At 34.9% G+C, this 23,271-nt stretch overlaps 1 protein-coding gene across 4 annotated transcripts in view; it reads left to right on the top strand.

Annotated features, from left to right (window-relative positions):
- LOC131806341 (endothelial zinc finger protein induced by tumor necrosis factor alpha-like) overlaps positions 1 to 22,350 on the top strand; it is a 115,652-nt gene extending 93,302 nt beyond the window's left edge. The window contains exons 3-8 of one of the 4 annotated variants that reach the window (XM_059130336.1): positions 9,603 to 10,787; positions 13,684 to 14,485; positions 15,266 to 15,451; positions 15,514 to 15,800; positions 15,864 to 15,965; positions 21,226 to 22,350. In XM_059130336.1, the coding sequence (XP_058986319.1) occupies positions 10,326 to 10,787; positions 13,684 to 14,485; positions 15,266 to 15,451; positions 15,514 to 15,800; positions 15,864 to 15,965; positions 21,226 to 21,777 (2,391 nt within the window). In that variant the 5' untranslated portion in view covers positions 9,603 to 10,325 and the 3' untranslated portion in view covers positions 21,778 to 22,350. Of the gene's footprint in view, positions 1 to 9,602; positions 10,788 to 13,683; positions 14,570 to 15,265; positions 15,452 to 15,513; positions 15,801 to 15,863; positions 15,969 to 21,225 lie in introns of all 4 variants that reach the window. The other 3 variants (XM_059130335.1, XM_059130334.1, XM_059130333.1) reach the window with 3 other exon arrangements.
- Positions 22,351 to 23,271: the final 921 nt, after the last annotated feature.

Here is a 23,271-nt window from a genome sequence, read left to right as displayed (position 1 = left end):
TAAATAATTCTTGGAATTATTGCTTTTAGGCAATTTTAATATTTTAGCCCAGATACGCACCACAATGCAGGTCTTGTTCTGTAGATCCAAAACTGAGTTCCGGAATCGCAGTACGGACAAATCCAACAATAGTGTTATAAGTTTGGCCCGGTAATGTTAATTTTGATAAAGTTGTGAATTAACTCTAGATGGCGCTGTAAGTCACGCTATTTGTATCATGTCCAAGGCGATTGATTTTTATAATGGCTTTACTCGATCCAGGCGTAGCAGTACCTCTTGATTTTCCTAGTTTGTACATTTTTTTCTTTTATTGTACGAATTTCCAATAATCTGGCATTTTTATACAGATTCACATCGGGAATGATCGGCATGCATAATTTAAAAATTCGAAATTTTACCCAGTCGAAGTTTTTTTATACCCTTCACCATAGTATGGAGGGTATATTAAGTTTATCATTCCGATTATAAGACCTCAAAATATACATTTTAGATCCCACAAAGTATATATATATATATATTTGATCAGCATAGAATTCTTTGTCGATTTAGCAATGTTCGTCCGTCTGTCTATCCATCCTCCGTGGAAATCACTATGGCTTCCGAACGAAGCGAAGTAGGTTGATTAAAATTTACTCAAATGTATATTATGTCTGCAGGACTTTTGGTATTGAAAATGGGCCATGTAGGTTCACGTTTTGGTATAGCCCCCATATAATGGTACCTCCCGATGTTCGGATATTTTGATTATTTTTGCGACATTATTCACCGGAATTGTTTCAAATTTGGTATTTGAAGTTCGTAATGGATACCACAACCTATGACAAAATATTGCCTATGCAAGTCCAGGTCTTCGTATAGCCCCCATATGACGGTACCTCCCTATATTCGGTATTTTGATGATTTTTGCGACATTATTTACCGGAATTGTTTCAAATTTCGCATTTGAAGTTTGTAATAGATACTACAGCCTGAGACAAAAAATTGCCTATACAGATCCAGGTCTTCGTATAGCCCCATATAACGGTACCTTCCGATATTCGGTATTTTGATGATTTTTGCGACATTATTCACCGGAATTGTTTCAAATTTGGTATTTGAAATTCGTAATGGATACTACAGCCTGTGAAAGAAAATTGTCTGTGCTGGTCCAGGTCTTCGTATAGTCCCCATATAACGGTACCTCCCAATATTCAGTATTTTGATGATTTTAGCGACATTATTTACTAGAATTGTGTCAAATTTGGTATTTGAAGTTCGTAATAGATACTACAGCCTATGACAGAAAACAGTTTGTGCAGGTTTGCGTCTTCGTGTTTCCCCCATATAACGGAACCTCCCAATATTCGGTATTTGGACGAAATTATCCACCGAAATTATTTCAAATTTCGTATTTGCAGTTCGTAACGGGTACTACAACCTGTGACAGAAAATTGCCCATGCAAGTTCAGGTCTACATATAGTCTCCATTTAACGGTAGCTCCCTATATTCGGTATTTTGATGATTTTTGCGACATTATTCACCGAAATTGTTTCAAATTTCGTATTTGAAGTTCGTAATATATACTACAGCCTATGACAGAAAATTGTCTGTGCAGGTCCACGTCTTCGTATAGCCCCCATATAACGGTACCTTCCGATATTCGGTATTTTGATGATTTTTGCGACATTATTCACAGGAATTGTTTCAAATTTGGTATTTGAAGCTCGTAATGGATACTACAGCCTATGACAGAAAATTGTCTATACAGGTCCAGGTCTTCGTAAAGGTCCCATACGTCAGTACCTCCCTATATTTGGTATTTTGACGATTTTAGGTACAATTCCTACCGAAATTGTTTGAGTTGTCGTATTTGAAGTTCGTATTGGATGCTACAGCCTGTGACAGAAAAATGTCTTTGCTGGTCCAGGTCTTCGCACAGCTCCGATATAACGGTACCTCCCTATATTCGATATTTTGATGATTTTAGCTTCACCGTTTATTTCAAGTTTCGAATTTAAATATGGTAATGGCTTAGGACAAAGAATGCCACGTCGTATAGACCCCAATATTACGGCTATATTCGGTATTTTTAAAATTTTAAAACAAATTTTTAAGGATTTTATTTTTTGAAATTTTCCAATTTTTTTCCAAATGGTGGAGGGTATTCAAAGTTCGGCCCGGCCGATCTTACAACTTTTTTACGTTTTTTTTTATTTTTTTTTTTTTTTAATCGAATTGTATTTCCTTATGGGGTCTAGGAAAATGCCTATATTGTCCCTTAGGCAACCCTACACTTTCCATTCCAGGGTAGTTTTCTAAATTCCTTCTTAGATTTTCATAAAACTTCCAATAAAAAATTTCACAAGAATTGTACAACCCCCACTGGCCATTTGTGGGTTAATTACCAGAAAAAAAGAGAAATCACTTGAATTGCTGTCAGTCATTCATTTCGTACAGCCACGAATGCAGAATACTCCATTAAGCGATCTTTCTTCTTTTTTTTTTTTTTTTTGTTTTCTTCAATCAACTCCCTACCTTTTATTCGTGTTTTTTGCGAGCACCAGCTACAAGTGGCAGGGGGGTGGTAAGGAGTGGAGAGGGCAACACATGATGACCACCAGCATTATTGCCAATAACGAACAACAGCATATCAAATCGATTGTAGAGATTCTTACAAACAGCAAAAAAAAATTCTACAGCAACAAAAACAACAACAACAACAATGGCAAACATTAAATATATTCTCTGCAGTATCAGTATATTCTGTGCAACAACAGCAACAACAACAAGAATACCAAACAATTAATTCCACCCGTTTCCAATGCCATGACTGTGAAGCGCTCGAAACAAAGTCATGATCATCTGTTTCGGTGCCCGGCCCTGGTTCGTTTGCTTGTTTTTTTTTTTTTTTTGTTCTGAGAGTTCTTTTTTTTAAGGAGTGCCCGCCATGCACACACAAGCCATCCACACACAAGACATGTTTCAAGTGGAATACGAAATGCCATGGAACTCCTGTGCCCCTCCGGTTTTTTTTAGCTCCTTTAATGGCCATGCCAAAATTGGCATTGTGACAGTGCTAAATGTGTGTCCGTCGTTGTTTTTTTTATATTTTTAATGCGGGATCAAGGTCTTTCTGTAAAGCAGTTCTTACTGCCCTCTTTCTTTGTCTCTTGTTGGCTAATTGCTGGAGAGAGAGGGAGAGAGACAGAGAGAGAGGGAGAAAAAGAAGTCTGTCTGCCAAGAGAAGTTTGGGGACTCTTTTCTGATCATTTTGTGTGTTTTGTTTGAAAAACTTTGAATATTTCATTAATATTTGATGTTTTGTTGTTGTTGTTGTAATTTTTGTTAAATATTCTAGCAGATGAATTGTTTATGATGTCATCTTAATGATCATCATTATCATCATTAATGAAGTTTACAATGATGGATGGCTTTGCTTTAATGACATTTGTTGCAATTCAGTTTTTATTTTCGGCACAGATTTGAAAAAAAAACTGATTTTGAATTGTTTGATTTTTGGCATGTCGAATTTGTCGTGATTTGAAATTAATCTGGTTATTTTTTTGGAAAGATGGGAAAGTAATTTTAAAGGTGGGTCATATGCATAAGAGGTAGAGAGAATGGAAATGAGAGAGAAATATTAGAATTTTGAAATAATTTCTTAAGAAGAGTCAGAGATTAGATTATTTCGCTCCTCTGTTTGATTTTTCGAACAGTGACAAGTTAAAAAGCAGTAAGTTCGGCGGGGCCAAACTTTGAATATCCTCCACTATTTGGGACGAATTTGGAAATTTTCAAAAAATAAAATCCTTAAAAAATTCTGTTAAAATTTTAAAAATACCGAATATAGCCGTTATATTGGGGTCTATACGATGTGGACCTACATAGGCATTTTTTGCCATTAGCCATTACCATATTCAAATTCGAAACTTGAAATATGTAGCTAAAATCATCAAAATATCGTATATAGGGAGGTACCGTTATATCGGAGCTGTGGGAAGACCTGAACCTGCGAAGAAAATTTTTTGTCATTGGCTGTAGCATCCATTACGAACTTCAAATACGACATTTCAAACAATTTCGGTGGGTATTGTATCTAAACTCGTCAAATTACCGAATATAGGGAGGTACTGGTATATGGGGCCTATACGAAGACCTGGACCTGCATAGACACGTTTCTGTCACAGACCATAGTTCCCATTACGAACTCTAAATACGTAATTTGAAACAATTCTGGTGAATAATGACGCTAAAATCATCAAAATATCGAATATCGGGAGGTACCGTTATATGGGGGCTATACGAAGATGTGGACCTTCCCAGATAATTTTCTGTCATAGGCTGTAGTATCCATTTCGAACTTCAAAGACCAAAGTTGAAACAATTCCGGTGAATAATGTCGCTAAAATCATCAAAATACCGAATAGAGGGAGGTACCGTTGTATGGGGGCTATACGAAGACGTGGACCTACACAGACAATTTTCTGTCATAGGCTGTAGTATCCATTTCGAACTTGAAATACCAAATTTAAAACAATTCCGGTGAATAATGTCGCTAAAATCATCACAATACCGAATATGGGAAGGTACCGTTATATGGGGGCTACACGAAGACGTGGACTTGCACAGACAATTTTCTGTCATAGGCTGTAGTATCCATTACGAATTTTAAATACCAAACTTGAAACAATACCGGTGAATAATGTCGCTAAAATCATCAAAATACCGAATAGAGGGAGGTGCAGTTATATGGGGGCTATACGAAGACGTGGACCTGCACAGACAAATTTCTGCCTTATGCTGTAGTATTCATTACGAACTTCAAATACCAAATTGAAAACAATTCCAGTGAATAATGTCGCTAAAATCATCAAAATACCGAATATCGGGAGGTACCGTTATATGGGGGCTATACGAAGACCGCTGACCTGCCCAGATAATTTTCTGTCATAGGCTGTAGTATTCATTACGAACTTCAAATACCAAAGTTGAAACAATTCCGGTGAATAATGTCGCTAAAATCATCAAAATACCGAATATCGGGAGGTACCGTTATATGGGGGCTATACGAAGACCTGGACCTGCACAGACAATTTTCTGTCTTAGGCTGTAGTATCCATTGCGAACTTCAAAAACCAAAATTTTAAACAATTCCGGTGAATAATGTCGCTAAAATCATCAAAATACCGAATATCGGGAGGTACCGTTATATGGGGGCTCTACGAAGACGTGGACCTGCCCAGATAATTTTCTGTCATAGGCTTTGGATTGTCACAAGCTCTTCTATACTGAATGAGAATATCCCTTATTTTAAGAATTATTAGACTTTTCAGTTATTTCACGAAAAAGAAAAAAATCGTGAAAAATTCAAATGAAATTTTATCAATTTTTGCTCTCTTCAAATCACCATTTCAAAATAGTTTTAATTTTTGAATCGCCCCATCTCTGCTCTAGCCTTTTTGTTATCTTCCGATATTTATTCCCTTGGAATGCATTTTCCTTCTAAAAATACTTTCCTTTTTTTTGCGGGAGCATATTTTATAGCAGCCACCTAAGGGTTAAAACCATTCAATAACTTCTTGCCTGGCCATGCCATATAGAAGTCATGGAAGTTTCTTTGTTTTTGTTTGTGTTATCTTTGGAAGCTTGTTTATGCATGGGGAATGCATTTTGCATACTAAACTCGACGATTCTTAGCAATGAACTTGAAATAAAGTGGATATGAGATTGTCAATATCCAATTCCGAGGGGAATTGAAAGAAAATAAAAAAAAAAATAAAGAAAAATGTGTGTTTTCAGTTGTGGGAGGACAGGATAGGGAAATGGTGAAAATTAAATTCGATCATTGAAATTTTGAAAAAATTGTATTTTTATATTTTTAAAATTTATTAAAAATTAAAAAAAAAACTAGTTCAAAAGTATCAGTCGATTTAGCCGACAGAGGTATACCCTCAGCCCATATTCGATTATTTAAATATATTTTGACTTCTATTATGATTATTCAAATTGTTGACCCTCTAGGTTCCGAAAGAATTGGCCAATATTGTCCATTTCGCATCGGACCTAAATAAATATGATATAAAAATTGCTCCGTGCCAGCTTTGGACTATATCGATTGCTTCCTTCACTTTATATGAGATATGGGATAATTTTGAGAAAATTTTAAAATGTGGTAGAGATTCCAGATATAGTTGAGCGAAGTATTCAATTTTCATACTTTATCCAATACAGAAAAAAATATTGGCATGGACAAAATTACAAGATCGTCGAACATTTATATCCAATTTTATGCGGAATCATAAATTCCATATTCATCTCAGTTTTCTGGTTGAAAGATATATTTAGATATAGCAAGTTTTAACGAATCACTGACCTGTTTCGCAAGTTATGTCAGATAAAATTATTGAAAATTGTGACCCTTTGTGGGTGAGGTATCAGAAGGTATATATCACCTTCACAACAGATCTTGTGTTAGCAAAAATGTTGAAATGTTTCAAGTCTGAATGGAATCGGATGTTAATTTCGCGTTTAATGATCTTCATTGATAATCAAAATGTTGAGCCTTTGTGGGGAAGACATCAAAAGGAGTGGACCACTATATCCCATCTTCACAGCAGATTTTGTGTTAGTTGAAATAATGGTATGTGTGAAATATAAAGATAATCGGATACTTATTTCGGATTTTATAATCGTTTTGGTTATTCAAAACTTTGACTTTTTGTGGGGGAGGTACCTAGAAATGTTCCGATCTCTACCATTTTTATAACAGATCTTTAGCTGATAGATATATTAAGTTGTGCCAGGTCTGAATGGAATCGGATATTAATTTCGCATTTTATGGGCTTCATGGATATTCAAAATTTTGACCCTTTGTGGGGAAGGCACCAGAAGGAGTGGACCAATATATCCTTTCTTCACAGCAGATCTTGTGTTGGCAGAAATAATGGGAGGTGTAAAATATGAAGACAACCAAATGATTATTTCGGATTTTATAATTGTTTTGGTCATTTAAAAACGTTGACCCTTTGTGGTGGAGCCACGAGAAGAAATGTTCCGATCTCTACCATCTTTATAACAGATATTGTGTTGATAGAAATATTGAGATGTACCAAGTCTGAATGGAATCGGATATTAATTTCGCGTTTTTAAGCTTCATGGATATTCCAAATTTCGACTTTTCGTGGGGGAGGTACCGGAATGAGTGGTGCGATATATTCCATCTTCACACCAGATCTTTGGTTTTGCATGTGTGAAATTTGAAGACAATCGGACTCTTTCATTACATTTTATAAGAGTAGTAATTATTCAAAATTTTGACCCTTTGTGTGTTCGAGCAAAATCGGATTATCGTTTCTCTTTCTGTGCAGAAAATATATATTTTTGAAAATTTCAACCTTTTGTGCGGGAGGTATCAGAAAGAGTAGACCGATATATTCCATCTTAACACCAGACTTTGCGTAAATAAAAATATTGGATTGTCGGAAATTTGAAGACAATCGGACCCTTACATCACATTTTTCATGCGTTATAATTTTTCAAAATTTTGACCCTCTGTTGGGGGGAGGTACTTGATGGAGTGGACCGATATTTTCCATTTTCGCACCTGACCTAGCACTGATGCAAATATTAGGATTTGCAAAGTTGGAGCAAAATCGGATTATCGTGTCTCTTTCTGTGCAGAAAATATATATATTTTTGAAAATTTCGACCTTTTGTGGGGAAGATACCAGAAGGAGTGGTCCGATATATTCCTCCTTCACACCAGATCTTTAGTTTATAAAAATATTGGGATGTGTGAAATTTGAAGGCAATCGGACTCTTACATCACATTTTATAAGAGTTGTAATTATTCAAAATTTTGACCCTTTGTTTTGACCCTCATCTGATCTAGCACTAATATTAGGATTTGCAAAGTTGAATCAAAATCGGCTTATCGTTTCTCTTTCTGTGCAGAACATATATTTTTTGAAAATTTCGAGCTTTTGTGGGGGAGGTACCAGAAACAGTGGACAGATATTGCCCATCTCCGAACTCGATCTAAGTTTGATAATTATACCCTACACCACAAGGTGGTCATTTGTTTGTAACAGGCAAAAGGAAACGAGATAGACCCTTAGTTCCTTTTGCATGTCAGTCCGTCTGTCCATGTATTTTTGTAAACAAAATGCTGGTCGCATTTATTATCCGATTAAGATGAAACTTTGCAAACAATACTTGTTTGGCCCAAGGACGAACCCTATTGAAATTGGAGATAATCGGTAAAAATTTAGATATAGCTCCCATATATATCTTCGTCCGATTTGTCTTTTATTGTGCACCAAACGTGTAGTATCAGCCCGAATAGTATGGAATTTTGCACATACAACCAAATTAGGCCTGAAAATAACTATGCAAAATTTGATCGAAATCGGTTCAGATATAGCTATAGCTCCCACACAGCTACAGCTCCTCCGCAGCCGTAATATACACTCTGTAACAACAATATTTAGGGAAATATATCAAATGCAGCTCAGAAATACCTTTGCTAAATTTTATCGAGATCGGTTCAGATTTGGATATAGCTCCCATATATAACTTCGTCCGATTTACCTTTTATTGTGCACCAAACGTCTAATATATGTTCAAATGGGATGGAATTTGGCACATACGACCGAATTGAGTCTAGAAGGTAGTATGCAAAATTTGGTGAAGATCGGTTCAGATATAGCTATAGCTCCCATATATATTGTTCATCCGATTTGTTGTATTTGTTACCCACAGCCGTAATATGCACTCCGTAACAACGATATTCAGGGAAATATATCAAATACAGCTCAGAAATATCTTTGGCAAATTTTATCGAGATCGGTTCAGATTTGGATATAGCTCCCATATATATCTTTATCTGATTTAGAATTAATTTTGCACCAAATGGGCAATACAAGTCCAAATTTAAGAGATACAAATGCTTCGGCGTATTTAGTCCTTTAAATTTTAAATTATAATTATAATCATAGGGTGTATGATTGAATTCTCCCATAAAAACTTTTACTTGTTATGTGGAGCTCAACTAAATTAGCAAAGTGGTGTAGGGTATCATAAAATCAGCCCCGCCCGTCTTTAGGACTTTCTTTACTGGTAATATTTGGATGTACCAACTTGGACCACATCGGATACTCCCTTCGAGCCAGTGAGCCATACAGACGGACGCTGCACCGACTCCAAATGTCCTGCAACGGATTTGGTCCAAAGAGACCCAGGGTCTAAAATCGTTATTTTGAAGTTTTATAACATCCTTATTAATCCTTAAGACTAGAAAAAAAGTTTTGTAATAACCATAATTTTTCTTTTGACTTTTTTAAAAATATTTTACAAAAAAATACTAAATAAATAATAGATTATAAAATAACTTATGTATATATAAATCCTTATGGAAAACATAAATTTTAATTAAAATCTTAATTTTATATTAATTTGACACAATATGTTACTGAAACTGTATTAAATTAAAAAATAATTTTAAATTTTTAAATTTTTTCAAAAATTAAATCTTAAAATTTATTTTTTATTTAATTTTAAATTAATTTATTCATAATTAAAATTATATCTAAATATAATGTAATTTTCTCTTTCCTCTTTCCAGTTGATATCTGAAATACCCTTTCAGGAGTACCAAAAAAAATTAACAGCAATTGAACGATTAGCTGAGAGAGAGAGAAAACCAGAGAACACAATTTTTGTCTGAAACCCCAAAACAATTTCAACAAAATCCCATTTTGGTAAAAAAAAATAAATTTTAAATAAATAATAATTTAAACAAAGAAAGAGAAGAAGTAATAATAATACAAACAACCCAAGAAGAAAGGAATAATACAAAAACAAAGAGAAAACCAATACAAAAGAATCCCAAAACAGAAAACGGAAAACAAGAGAACAAGTTTTTTATTAAAAGAGTAAAACCAAGCATAAACCCCTACAAGGAAACAAAAACAACAACTGTAACAAGAGAAGTAGTTCGAAAAGAGATAGAAAGAGTAAAGAACAAAATAACAACACCACAAAAGTGATAGAAATCAAAAGCCTAATTCCACATTGAGTTCAAGCAGCGAAATTCAACGAACATCATCATGAATTTAAGTGGTTATCACAGAAACTCTCTCTAAAGAGAGAGAGAGATAGAGAGAGAGAAAGAAAAAAGAGAGAGTTGCAATAATTCAAAAAAAGACACAAAGAGTCGTAGCGAAAAAAACATCATATCTCATTACATTATTTAGCTAAGACTTAAACCAAAAACACCAAACACTCAACAATCAAACACCCACCCACCCACAAGAATAGCAACAACAACAACAGCAGCAGCAACAAAATGGCAATAAATTTCTCCGCCTCATTTGCCGCCTGCATAGCTGCCGGCCTCAAAGTGCCACGCCAGATTATGTACTGCATCACCCAGGACACGGGCCAGCCGTATGTCCTCTACAAAGATTCACAGGAAGCCGAACGAAATGCAGCCGCCATTGGCGGTACCCCAACCCAATGGGGCACAGAAATGTATCCCGGCATCCAGCAACAACATTTAAGTGCACAACAACAAAATGCCATAACGGCAAATGGTCAAGCGGCCGCCTCAAATGGTCCAACGTCACATTCGCCCAACGGCGATCCACATGGCCGTGAAAATGGTGGCGATGGTGCGGGTGGAGCTGGTGGTGGAGTGCGGCAACAGGGCTCACCGTCGACCAGTCCGTACCCGCCTCAACAGCAGCAGCAACAACAACAGCAGCAGCGGACAAATGGAACCAATGATGATGATGTGAATATGAATCAGGTGTGTAATGGGGAAATGGAAAGGGGCAGATAAAGTATCTATGTTACATAGATCAGTTGGATAATAGATCTACGTCACACAGATAACGGTAAAATTATGTTTTCATATTCAGATAATGGGAGATGTCATGTATCTTCATCCATTGGATACTGTATCTATGTTATCCCAATGACATGGATAATGTATCTATGTTATCCTGATGACATGGATAATGTATCTATGTTATCCTAACGATGTGGGTAATGTATCTATGTTATCCTAACGATGTGGGTAATGTATCTATGTTATCCTAACGATATGGAGAATGTATCTATGTTATTCTAATGACATGGATAATGTATCTACGGTATCCTAATGACGCGGATAATGAATCTACGTTATCCTAATGTCATGGATAATGTATCTATGTTGTCCTAATGTCATGGATAATGTATCTATGTTATCTTAACGACATAGATAATGTATCTACGTTATCCTAATGTCATGGATAATGTATCTATGTTATCCTAATGAGGTGGATAATGCATCTACGTTATCCTAATGGCATGGATAATGTATCTGTGTTATCTTATGTCAGGGATAATGCATCCTGATGACATGGATAATGTATCTATGTTATCCTAATGACATGGATAATGTATCTATGTCATCCTAATGACATGGATAATGTATCTATGTCATCCTAATGAGGTGGATAATGTATCTATGTTATCCTAATGTCATGGATAATGTATCTATGTTATCCTAACGACATAGATAATGTATCTACGTTATCCTAATGTCATGGATAATGTATCTATGTTATCCTAATGAGGTGGATAATGCATCCATGTTATCCTAATGATGCGGATAATGTATCTACGTTATCCTAACGACATAGATAATGTATCTACGTTATCCTAATGTCATGGATAATGTATCTATATTATCCTAATGAGGTGGATAATGCATCTATGTTATCCTAATGATGCGCGTAATGTATCTACGTTATCCTAACGACATAGATAATGTATCTACGTTATCCTAATGTCATGGATAATGTATCTATATTATCCTAATGAGGTGGATAATGCATCTATGTTATCCTAATGATGCGCGTAATGTATCTACGTTATCCTAACGACATAGATAATGTATCTATGTTATCCTAATGACAAGAATAATGTATCTATGTTATTCTAACGATATGGATAATGTATCTACCCTATCCTAATGTCATGGATAAAGTATCTATGTTATCTTAATGACGCGGATAATGTATCTACGTTATCCTAATGTCATGGATAATGTATCTACGTTATCCTAATGACGTGAATAATGTATCTATGTTATCCTACTAACACGGATAATGTATCTACGTTATCCTAATGTCATGGATAATGTATCTATATTATCCTAATGGAATGGACAATGTGTCTGTGTTATCCTAACGATATGGGTAATGTATCTATGTTATCCTAATGAAGTGGATACTGTATCTATGTCATCCTAATGACGTAAATAATGTATCTATGTTATCCTAATATCATGGATAATGTATCTATGTTGTCCTAATGACGTGGATACTGTATCTATGTTATCCTAATGTTATGGATAATGTATCTATGTTATCCTAACGACATGGATAATGTATCTACGTTATCCTAATGTCATGGATAATGTATCTATATTATCCTAACGACATAGATAATGTATCTACGTTATCCTAATGTCATGGACTATGTTATCCTAATGAGGTGGACAATGCATCTATGTTATCCTAATGACGCGGATAATGTATCTACGTTATTCTAATGACATGGATAATTTATCTACGTTATCTTATGTCATGGATAATGTATCTATGTCATCCTAACGACATAGATAATGAATCTACGTTATCCTAATGTCATGAATAATGTATCTATGTTATCTTATGTCATGGATAATGCATCTATGTTATCCTGATGACATGGATAATGTATCTATGTTATCCTAACGATATGGAGAATGTATCTATGTTATCCTAATGACATGGATAATGTATCTATGTCATCCTAATGACGCGGATAATGTATCTATGTTATCCAAATGTCATGGATAATGTATCTATGTTATCCTAATGAGGTGGATAATGCATCTATGTTATCCTGATGACATGGATAATGTATCTATGTTATCCTAACGATGTGGGTAATGTATCTACGTTATCCTAATGTCATGGATAATGTATCTATGTTATCTTATGTCATGGATAATGCATCTATGTTATCCTGATAACATGGATAATGTATCTATGTTATCCTAATGACATGGATAATGTATCTATGTTATCCTAACGACATAGATATGTATCTATGTTATCCTAATGACATGGATAATGTATCTATGTTATCGTAATGACGCGGATAATGTATCTACGTTATCCTAACGACATAGATAATGTATCTACGTTATCCTAATGTCATGGATAATGTATCTATGTTATCCTAATGAGGTGGATAATGCATCTACGTTATCGTATGTCATGGATAATGCATCTATGTTATCCTGATGACATGGATAATGTATCTATGTTATCCTAACGATATGGAGAATGTATCTATGTTATCCTAATGACATGGATAATGTATCTATATCATCCTAATGAGGTGGATAATGTATCTACGTTATTCTAATGTCATGGATAATGTATCTATGTTATCCTAACGACATAGATAATGTATCTACGTTATCCTAATGTAAGGATAATGTATCTATGATATCTTTATGACATGGATACTGTATCTATGTTATGCCAATTACGTGGATAATGAATCTACATTACTCAGATTACGTGGAAATTGTAAAATATTTGACTTCTTTTGCAACCAAGTTTTGACTCTTTCTCACATTCCCATTTTCTCTCTCTCCCCAGGTCAATGGTTTACAAAATCAACAGCCAAATTCCAATCCACAATCAAATCCAAACCAAAGCTCAAACGATCCCCAACAGCAACAGCAGCAGCATCAACAGCAACATAATGCCAATGCAGCCTCTGCGACAGACAATAATCCGGCGGGGAATAATCCACAGCACGTCCAACAGAATGGTCAGCCCAATGATCATGCCAACAATGGCTTTCCGGGCTCACAAAACGGCGAATTGTCCAGCTATTATGCGCCACGACATCCTGGCGCCCAAGGTGGTCTGATGGCACCACCCGGTTTCCCACCTCTGCATTATCTAAATAAACCTGTTCTGCCGGGTTTGAATGGAGCCATGGATCAGGGTGCCGCTAACGGTCCCACAAATGGCCTGGAAGCCTATGCCCTGCCCGAACTGTTGCCAGGACAAAATGGCACTGCCAATGGCAATAATCAGCAAAACGGCAGCGGGCACAGTGGCAATACCACGTCAAATGGCACTGGGGGTAGTGGACGACAGAATTCCTCGGGCAGCCACAAACCGACCAAGCCACACAGTGATCTGCGGCTGTTCAAATGTCTTACCTGCGGAAAAGATTTCAAACAGAAAAGTACACTGCTGCAGCACGATCGCATACACACCGACGCCCGGCCGTATCCCTGTTCGGAGTGTGGCAAACGCTTCCGCCAGCAGTCGCATCTGACCCAGCATCTGCGCATCCATGCCAACGAGAAGCCCTTCACCTGCGGCTACTGCAATCGAGGCTTTCGCCAGCGGGCAATACTCAATCAGCATGTTCGCATCCATTCGGGTGAGAAGCCCTTTGCGTGTCCCGAGTGCGGCAAGCACTTTCGCCAGAAGGCCATCCTTAATCAACATGTGCGAACCCACCAAGGCGAGCGACAGTTCTTGAATAAATTCCAAAATAAAAAAAAAGAAAACCAAAACAAAAAAAAAAAAAAAAATGAAATTAGATCAGATTGAAATCACCTTTAGCAAAGAAAAACTGAGAGTTACAGTTTAGGGCACAATTTTCGGTCTCAAATACAAAATCAAAATTTTTCCTCTTGAAATCCGGAAGCAAGTAACAAAATTCAAAATTCTCTGTGTGTGAAGCACTTTGTTATCAAGGAATTGGCTGATTTTCCGATAATGGCTTTAAGGAGTATTTACCCAAAACAAAACAAAAAAAAAAAAAAAGCTCGTTCGCCTTGCTTACCTTTTTGGCTCCAAAAAAAAAAAAATAACTCAAAATTTTGCAAATTTTAAAAAAAGAAGAAATAATTGGCTTGCTCTCTGCTCTTAAGGTCATTATTTTGGAAAGTCTCTTAGTTAAGCAAAAATCTTAAAAAAAATCATCTGGCAAAAACTTTCAAAATTCTTAAATTAACTGTAAGTCTCTCAATACCCTATCCGTATTCATATTCAAAACCAAAAAAAAAAAAATAAAAAAAAAAAATACTGGAGAGTGCTGAAGCACTTTGCCGGCTCCACACAACCCTTTAGAGTAGCTTAGTTACCGTTCTAGATGTATTCCTCACTTCCAACATGGGCCATATTATCATTTGATTTTTTGTTTTTATTTCCACAGATGTTTCACCACATCTCATATTCAAAAATGGACCACATCCGACCCTGTGGCCCCAGGATGTACCCTATCCGGGCGATGAGACTGATACCAAGAATGGCATTGCCAATGATGGTTACAATGACGATGATTCACAGAATGGTCAAGATGGAGGTATACATTATCCCGCCTACTTTAAGGATGGTAAAGGTAAGGATCCTTTAGGTTTGCAGCCTTGAAAACTATTTACTAATTTCCGTTCTTACTTCTAGGACAAAAAATCTTACCCGATGTCCTGTCACACATTGGTATCCGTCCGGCAAATATGCCGCTGTATGTTCGCTGTCCGATCTGCGACAAGGAGTTCAAACAGAAAACAACTCTCTTGCAGCATGGTTGCATACATATCGAATCACGTCCCTATCCATGTCCCGAATGTGGTAAACGTTTCCGCCAACAGTCACATTTGACCCAGCATTTGCGCATACACACGAATGAGAAGCCATTTGGCTGTTTGTACTGTCCGCGTTTCTTCCGTCAGAGAACTATTTTGAATCAGGTGAGAATGGAGTTGGGAAATATTTTTAAAGAATTACGATTAAAATTTATTTATTTGTTGCAGCACGTCCGCATCCATACCGGCGAGAAGCCCTACAAATGTGGCCAATGTGGCAAAGATTTCCGCCAGAAGGCGATACTGGATCAGCACACAAGAACGCACCAGGTAGTGGTATATTAAGGAAGTACAAAACCGGAGATCGTAATGGAGAAACTTTAAAAAATTTGCTAAGTCCTGAAAACCTGAAGAAATTTAGTCAAAATATCACGATTTAAGTCCTTGAAGCCCATGAAAAATATGGAGTCTCTTTAGGGTCCTTTAAGAACTTAAACAAATGCCCTTAAAGAGTCCACATTAGGGCCCTATCAGTATTCTTAAACAATCAGGCTCAGGCCCTCAAAATATTCTGTAAAAGTACAGGTTTTAAGCCCACAAATACATTCCAAATTTAGGGGCCTTAAAATATTCATTAGGAGTCCACGTTTAGAACCTCTAAAATATTCTCTAAACGTCAACGAAAATAGTCCTCAAAATAATCAAAAAGAATCCACAATTGTGACCCACAAAATATTTATAAAGAGTCCACGATTGGACCCCCCCCCACAAATATTGTGCGGTCTGGGCCCTCAAGTTATTCATGAAGAGTCCACCAAAATTTTGTCAAAATTTCAAAGATAAGAGACCTTAAATATTCTTAAAAAAATATGAAGAGAAATGGCCGTTAAAATATTCCTTAAGAGTCCACATAAAGAATCCCTAAAAAACCCTCAAAAAGTAAACATTCTTAGCCATTAAAATTTTCTTAATAATCCACGTTCAGATCCTGGAAATATCCCTAAAAAACACGTTGTAGAGCCCTTCAAAAACCCCTGAAAATATTGCTTAAAAATTGACGTTCAGAGACCTTTAAATACTCTTGAAAATGTACCTTACAAATCTATGTTCAGAGCCCTTGAAATTCACCTGAAAATATTCCTTAAAAATCCAAGTTCAGAGCCCTTTAAATACTCCTGAAAATATTCCTTAAAATCCTTGTTCAGAGCCCTTAAAATTGTCCTAAAAACATCCTTAAAATACACGTTAAGAGCCCTTTAAATACCCTTGAAAATATTGCTTAAAAATCCACGTTCAAAGCCCTTTAAAAATCACTGAAATTATTCCTTAAAAATATATGTTCAGAGCCCTTTAAATACTCCTGAAAATATTCCTAGAAATCTATGTTCAGAGCCCTTTAAATACCCCTAAAAATATTCTTTTAAATACCACTTTCAGAGCCCTCTAAATACTCCTTACATTATTCCTTAAAAATCCACGTTGAGAGCCCTTTAAATACTCCTAAAAATATTCCCTTAAAACACTTTCAGATCCCTTTAAATAATCATGAAAATATTCCTTGAAAATCCATGTTCATAGCCCTTTAAATGCTCCTGAAAATATTCCTTAAAATCCAAGTTCAGAGACCTTAAAATATTCCCTTAAAAACCTCTTTCATAGGCTTTTAAATACTCCTAAAAATATTCCTTAAAATCCAAATTCAGAGACCTTAAAATACTCCTGAAAATATTTTTTGAAAATCCATGTTAATAGCCCTTTAAATAGTCCTGAAAATATTTCTTAGAAATTCACGTTCAGAGCCCTTTAAATACTCCCAAAAATATTCCTTAAAAAAACAATTTCAGAGCCCTTTAAATAATCATGAAAATATTCCTTTAATATAAAAGTTCAGAGCCCTTTATATACTCCTGAAAATATTCCTTGAAAGTCCATGTTCATAGCCCTTTTAATACTCCTGAAAATATTCCTTAAAATCCTAGTTCAGAGCCCTTTAAATTGTCCTAAAAATATTCCTTAAAATTCAAGTTCAGAGCTCTTTAAAAACCCTTAAAAATATTCCTTAAAAATCCCCGTTCAGAGCCCCTTAAATAATCCTTAAAAATCTATGTTCAGAGCACTCTAAATACTCCTAAAATATTCCTTAAAACCCAAGTTCAGAGCAGTTCAAATACTCCTAAAAATATTCCTTAAAAACCAAGTTCAGAGCAGTTTAAATACTCCTAAAAATATTCCTTAAAATACAAGTTCAGAGCCCTTTATATACTCCTGAAATTATTCCTTAAAAATCCACGTTCAGGGGCCTTAAATAAAAAATCTAAATAATCCTTAAAAATCTATATTCTAATCTAGTCCTTAAGAACTCGAAAAAGTATGCTTTAAAATTCGAGATTTTAACTCTAAAAGATCCTCGGAAAATATGCTTTAAGAAGCCAAGTTTAAAGTCCCTTAACTAAGCCATAAATCCCAGAATGGACACCTAGAAGAACTTCCTCATTTTTTTTTTTTGAAAACTCCACATTTATACCCATTAAAAAAAATTAATTAAATCCACGTGTAGATCCCTTAAAGATCTCCAGATTTTTTTAAATCACGATTATAATCCTTAATATGCTCCAGAAAGTATGCTTTAAAAATCCAATATTGAAGTCCTTTATCTTCTTCAGATAATATTTTGTAATAATCTTCTCTCAATATATTCAGATATATTCTTTAAAAATTTATCTTTAAAAATCCACGTCTAGGGCCCGTAAAATACTCCCGAAAATATGCTTTAAAAAACCACGTTTAGAGTCTGAAAATACTCCGGAATGTAGGCTTTAATAATCCAAGATCAGGCCCCTAGAAGATTTTTATTTATTTTTTTTTTTTGTCAAAATCCTCTTTAGAGTCCTTGTGGAAATATTTCGAATAATTTCAAATCTTTTACTATTTTAAAATACACCTGAAAATATTCTAAAACACCAATTTATGTAGCCTTAAAAATACTCCACAAAATATGCTTTAAAATCCACGTTTAGAGTCTGAAAATATCCCAGAATATAGGCTTTAATAATCCCCTAGAAGGCATCCAATACTTTTTTTTCAAAAATCCTCCTTAGAGTCCTTGAAGAAATATTTCGAATAATTTTAAAAAGTTAAACATCAATGTTTGCTGTAATAATCCACGTTTAGAGTCTGAAAATACTTCAGAATGTAGGCTTTAATAATCCAAGATCAGACCTCTAGAAGATTTTTATTTTTTTTTTTTTCAAAATACTTTTTTAGAGTGTTGCGGAAATACTTCGAATAATTTCAAAACTTTTATTATTTTAAAACACACCAGAAAATATTAAAACACATCAATTCATGTAGCCTAAAAAATACTCCACAAAATATGCTTTAAAAATCCTTAAAAATCCTTAGAGTCTTAAAATACTCCGGAATATAGGCCTTAATAATCCCCTAGAAGGGGATTATTAGGGTACTTGAAGAAATATTTCGAATAATTTCGAAAATTTTATTATTTTAAATTCTCTACAGAATATTCTAAAACATCAATGTTTGCTTTAATAATCCACGTTTAGAGTCTGAAAATACTCCAAAATGTTGGCTTCAATAATCCAAGATCAGGCCCCTAGAAAAATTTTTTTTTTTTCAAAAATCCTTTTTAGAGTCTTTGAGGAAATATTTGGAATAATTTCAAAATTTTTATTATATTAAAATACTCCAGAAAATATTCTAAAACAATTTATGTAGCCTTAAAAATACTCCACAAAACAGGCTTTAACATCCTCGTTTAGAGTCTGAAAATACTGCAGAATAAAGGCTTAAATAAACCCCTAGAAGGCATCAAATACTTTTTTTCAAAAATCCTCCTTAGAGTCGTTGAAGAAATATTTCGAATAATTTCGAAAATTTTATTATTTTAAATTCTCTACAGAATATTTTAAAACATCGATGTTTGCTTTAATAATCCACGTTAAGAGTCTGAAAATACTCCAAAATGTAGGCTTCAATAATCCAAGATCAGGCCCCTAGAAGATTTTTATTTATTTTTTTTTTCAAAAATCCTTTTTATAGTCTTTGAGGAAATATTTCGAATAATTTCAAAATTTTTATTATATCAAAATACTCCAGAAAATATTCTAAAACACCAATTTATGTAGCCTTAAAAAGACTCCACAAAATATGCTTTAAAAATCCACGTTTAGAGTTTGAAAATACTCCGGAATATAGGCTTTAATAATCCCCTAGAAGGTATCCAATACTTTTTTTTTTCATAAATCCTCCTTAGAGTCCTTGAAGAAATATTTCGAATAATTTCGAAAATCAAACATCAATGTTTGCTTTAATAATCCACGTTTAGAGTCTGAAAAAACTTCAGAATGTAGGCTTTAATAATCCAAGGTCAGGCCCCTAGAAGATTTTTATTTTTTTTTTTTTTTTCAAAAATCCTTTTTAGAGTTCTTGCGGAAATACTTCGAATAATTTCAAAACTTTTATTATTTTAAAATACACCAGAAAATATTCTAAAACATCAATCTATGTCTTTAAAATTTCTCTAGAAAATAATCCCCTAGATGGCATCCAATACTTTTTTTTTCAAAAATCCCCCTTAGAGTCCTTGAAGAAATATTTCGAATAATTTCGAACATTTTATTATTTTAAATTCTTTACAGAATATTCTAAAACATCAATGTTTGCTTTAATAATCCACGTTTAGAGTCTGAAAATGCTCCAGAATGTAGACTTTAATAATCCAAGATCAGGCCCCTAGAAGATTTTTAATTGTTTTTTTTTTTTTCAAAATCCTCTTTAGAGTCCTTGCGGAAATATTTCGAATAATTTCAAAACTTTTATTATTTTAAAATACACCAGAAAATATTCTAAAACATCAATCTATGTCTTTAAAAAATCTCTAGAAAATAATCCCCTAGAAGGTATCCAATACTTTTTTTTCAAAAATCCTCCTTAGAGTCCTTGAAGAAATATTTCGAATAATTTCGAAAATTTTATTGTTTTAAATTCTCTACAGAATATTCAATGTTTGCTTCAATAATCCATGTTTAGGGTCTCCAGAATGTAGGCTTTAATAATCCAAGATCCCTAGAAGATTTTTATTTATTTTTTTTTTTTTCAAAAATCCTTTTTAGAGTCTTTGAGGAAATATTTGGAATAATTTCAAAACTTTTATTATATTAAAATACTCCAGAAAATATTCTAAAACACCAATTTATGTACCCTTAAAAATACTCCCCAAAATACGCTTTAAAAATCCTCGTTTAGAATCTGAAAAGACTACAGATGTAGGTCCCTAAAAGATCGTCATTAATTTATTTTCAAAAAATCGTCAATGTTTGTAGCCTTAAAAATACTCCTGAAAATATACTTTAAAAATCAAAGTTCAAAGTCTTAAACTGCTCCAGAATGTAGGCTTAAATAATCCAAAATCAAACCCCTAGAAGATCTTCATTAATTTATTCTGAATAATCCTCCATAATTTTAAATAATTTCAAGATTTTTTATTTTAGCTTTACTTTGTGTTTTTTTTTTTCAAATTTTTTTCTAATATTTTTTCTTTTTTTCTTGTATTGCCTCCAAAAAAAAAAAGGGTGACCGTCCCTTCTGCTGTCCCATGCCCAACTGTCGAAGACGTTTCGCCACCGAAAACGAGGTTACCAAACACATTGACAACCACATGAATCCGACAACCAAACGCAGCCGCCAGGCCAATAATACCGCCAACAGCAATAACAACAATAATAACAACAACAACAATTCACATGCAGCAGCTGCCGTGGCATCGGTGGCCGCTGCAGCGGCAGCAAATCATTTAATCAATGAAACCAAAAATGCAGCTGCTCAACAGTTTCTGAACAACAACAATCCAGCGGGTGACAATAAGAATAACATACTGCCGCGTGGTATGGGTGGCGGCGGCGGTGGGGGTGGTGGAGGTCCAAATCCCGGATCACAGGTGAAAAATGAGCTGTATTTCCCCCAGTGTTATGGACCACCATTCCAGCATCCATTTCAAACGCAACAACCAACGGCGGCCCACAACAATGGACAACCGGCTGTATCGGTAAGTGTGGCCAATTCGGTGGCACCCGGAGTGGTTGGGCAACAGAATGCCCCAACATCGGTGGTTGTGGCCCAGTGACATCCCACCACAACAACGGCAGCAGCGGCGGCGAGCCAACAATCCACAGCTGTTTCGGGGGCAAGTGGCACGGCACCGCCAAGTAATTCACATGGCCCTCACCAGCAGCAACAGATATCGCAACATGCCAATACGGCAGCGGCAGCAGCCGCAGCGGCCCACAGTCAAACTCCGCAGACGGTGACACTGTCCATAACCCTGCCGCCGGTGGGGGCATTACCACCCTCGGCTGCGGCAGCCGCAGCAGCAGCGGCAGCCCATCATCACCAGCAACAGGGTGGGCATGTGGTCAACACCTCGCATGCCCATAGTCAGCCACCGGCAGCGCCACCGCCACCAACTTCGGGTCCACCGCCAACCCTGTCACATGCAATACCCATACATCCTCATATACACTCAATATTCGGATCTCTATGATAATATCAGCAATAACAGCCAACACAATAACAGCAACAACTATCAGAACCACAATCACAGCATTATCAGCAACAAACACAATAACAAGAACTGCAACTACCACCCACACAAACTTATGTATACAAATAACAATAACAGCAACAACAACAAAAACAATTATGAAATCTATAAGAATTTTTTGTAATGGAAACTCTTTTTCACAGCAAAAGGATAAGAGTCCTTTGGCTAAGAGAATGTACACTAACGGAAGAGAATAGAGCAGTATATATATATGACCAAGAAGAATAGTGTATGTTAAGCCGATCTTAGATTTAGTTTCATACTCTCATGCAAATCAAATCAAATCACTGAACTCACTCATTTTTATAAACACCCTCACCCGGACTCACACATAAAAGCCTAATTACATATATGAATTACACAAGGGCTTAGGTTTATTGAAAACCTAAACTTTAAAATTTTTACTAAGTTTTTTTTTTTTAATCGCATATTAATTATTAACGACACACACACACATACACTCAAAAATTGGAATACCTTGATTTTTTGGTGTATCGGAAAAAAGTGTTTCAACAAAAGAGCAACTAGTCTTTTAGAAAAGGACTCTAAACTTGGTAATTACCTTTTTTTCTTTCTTTTTGTTTGATTTCGAACGGAAGACAAAAACAATGAGTGAAGGACTCACCAAAAAACGCAATTTTTTCACTTCTTTTTTTTATGTGACAAATATAGGAAAAAATAAAACAAAACACACAAGAAACATTTTGGGAAATACATATATTTTTAGAAAAGAGGAGTAATAGGATTCTTTTAAAAAAAAATTATTTTGAAAAATTTGAAAAAAAAAAAATATTCTTTTAATTTCTATTTGTTTTAGAGAAAAAAAAATTCAAAAAAAATTGTTTGCAGTGTATTTATTATTACGATTTTTTTTTAAATTAAGTTATATATCCAAAATTTCATTTTAAATTAATTAAACTTAATTTTTTTAATGGCCTCAATCATCATTATAAGCTAAAACTCGAAAGAGATAATTATTAAATATCCAAAAAAATGACCTTCGCCTTAATAAGGAAC

The sequence above is a fragment of the Musca domestica genome, unplaced genomic scaffold (genome assembly GCF_030504385.1).
Source record: "Musca domestica strain aabys unplaced genomic scaffold, Musca_domestica.polishedcontigs.V.1.1 73, whole genome shotgun sequence".
NCBI classification, from domain to species: Eukaryota; Metazoa; Arthropoda; class Insecta; order Diptera; family Muscidae; genus Musca; species Musca domestica.
The sequence above is the reverse complement of the archived record's forward strand: the minus strand, read 5'-3'. Positions and strand labels throughout refer to the sequence as shown.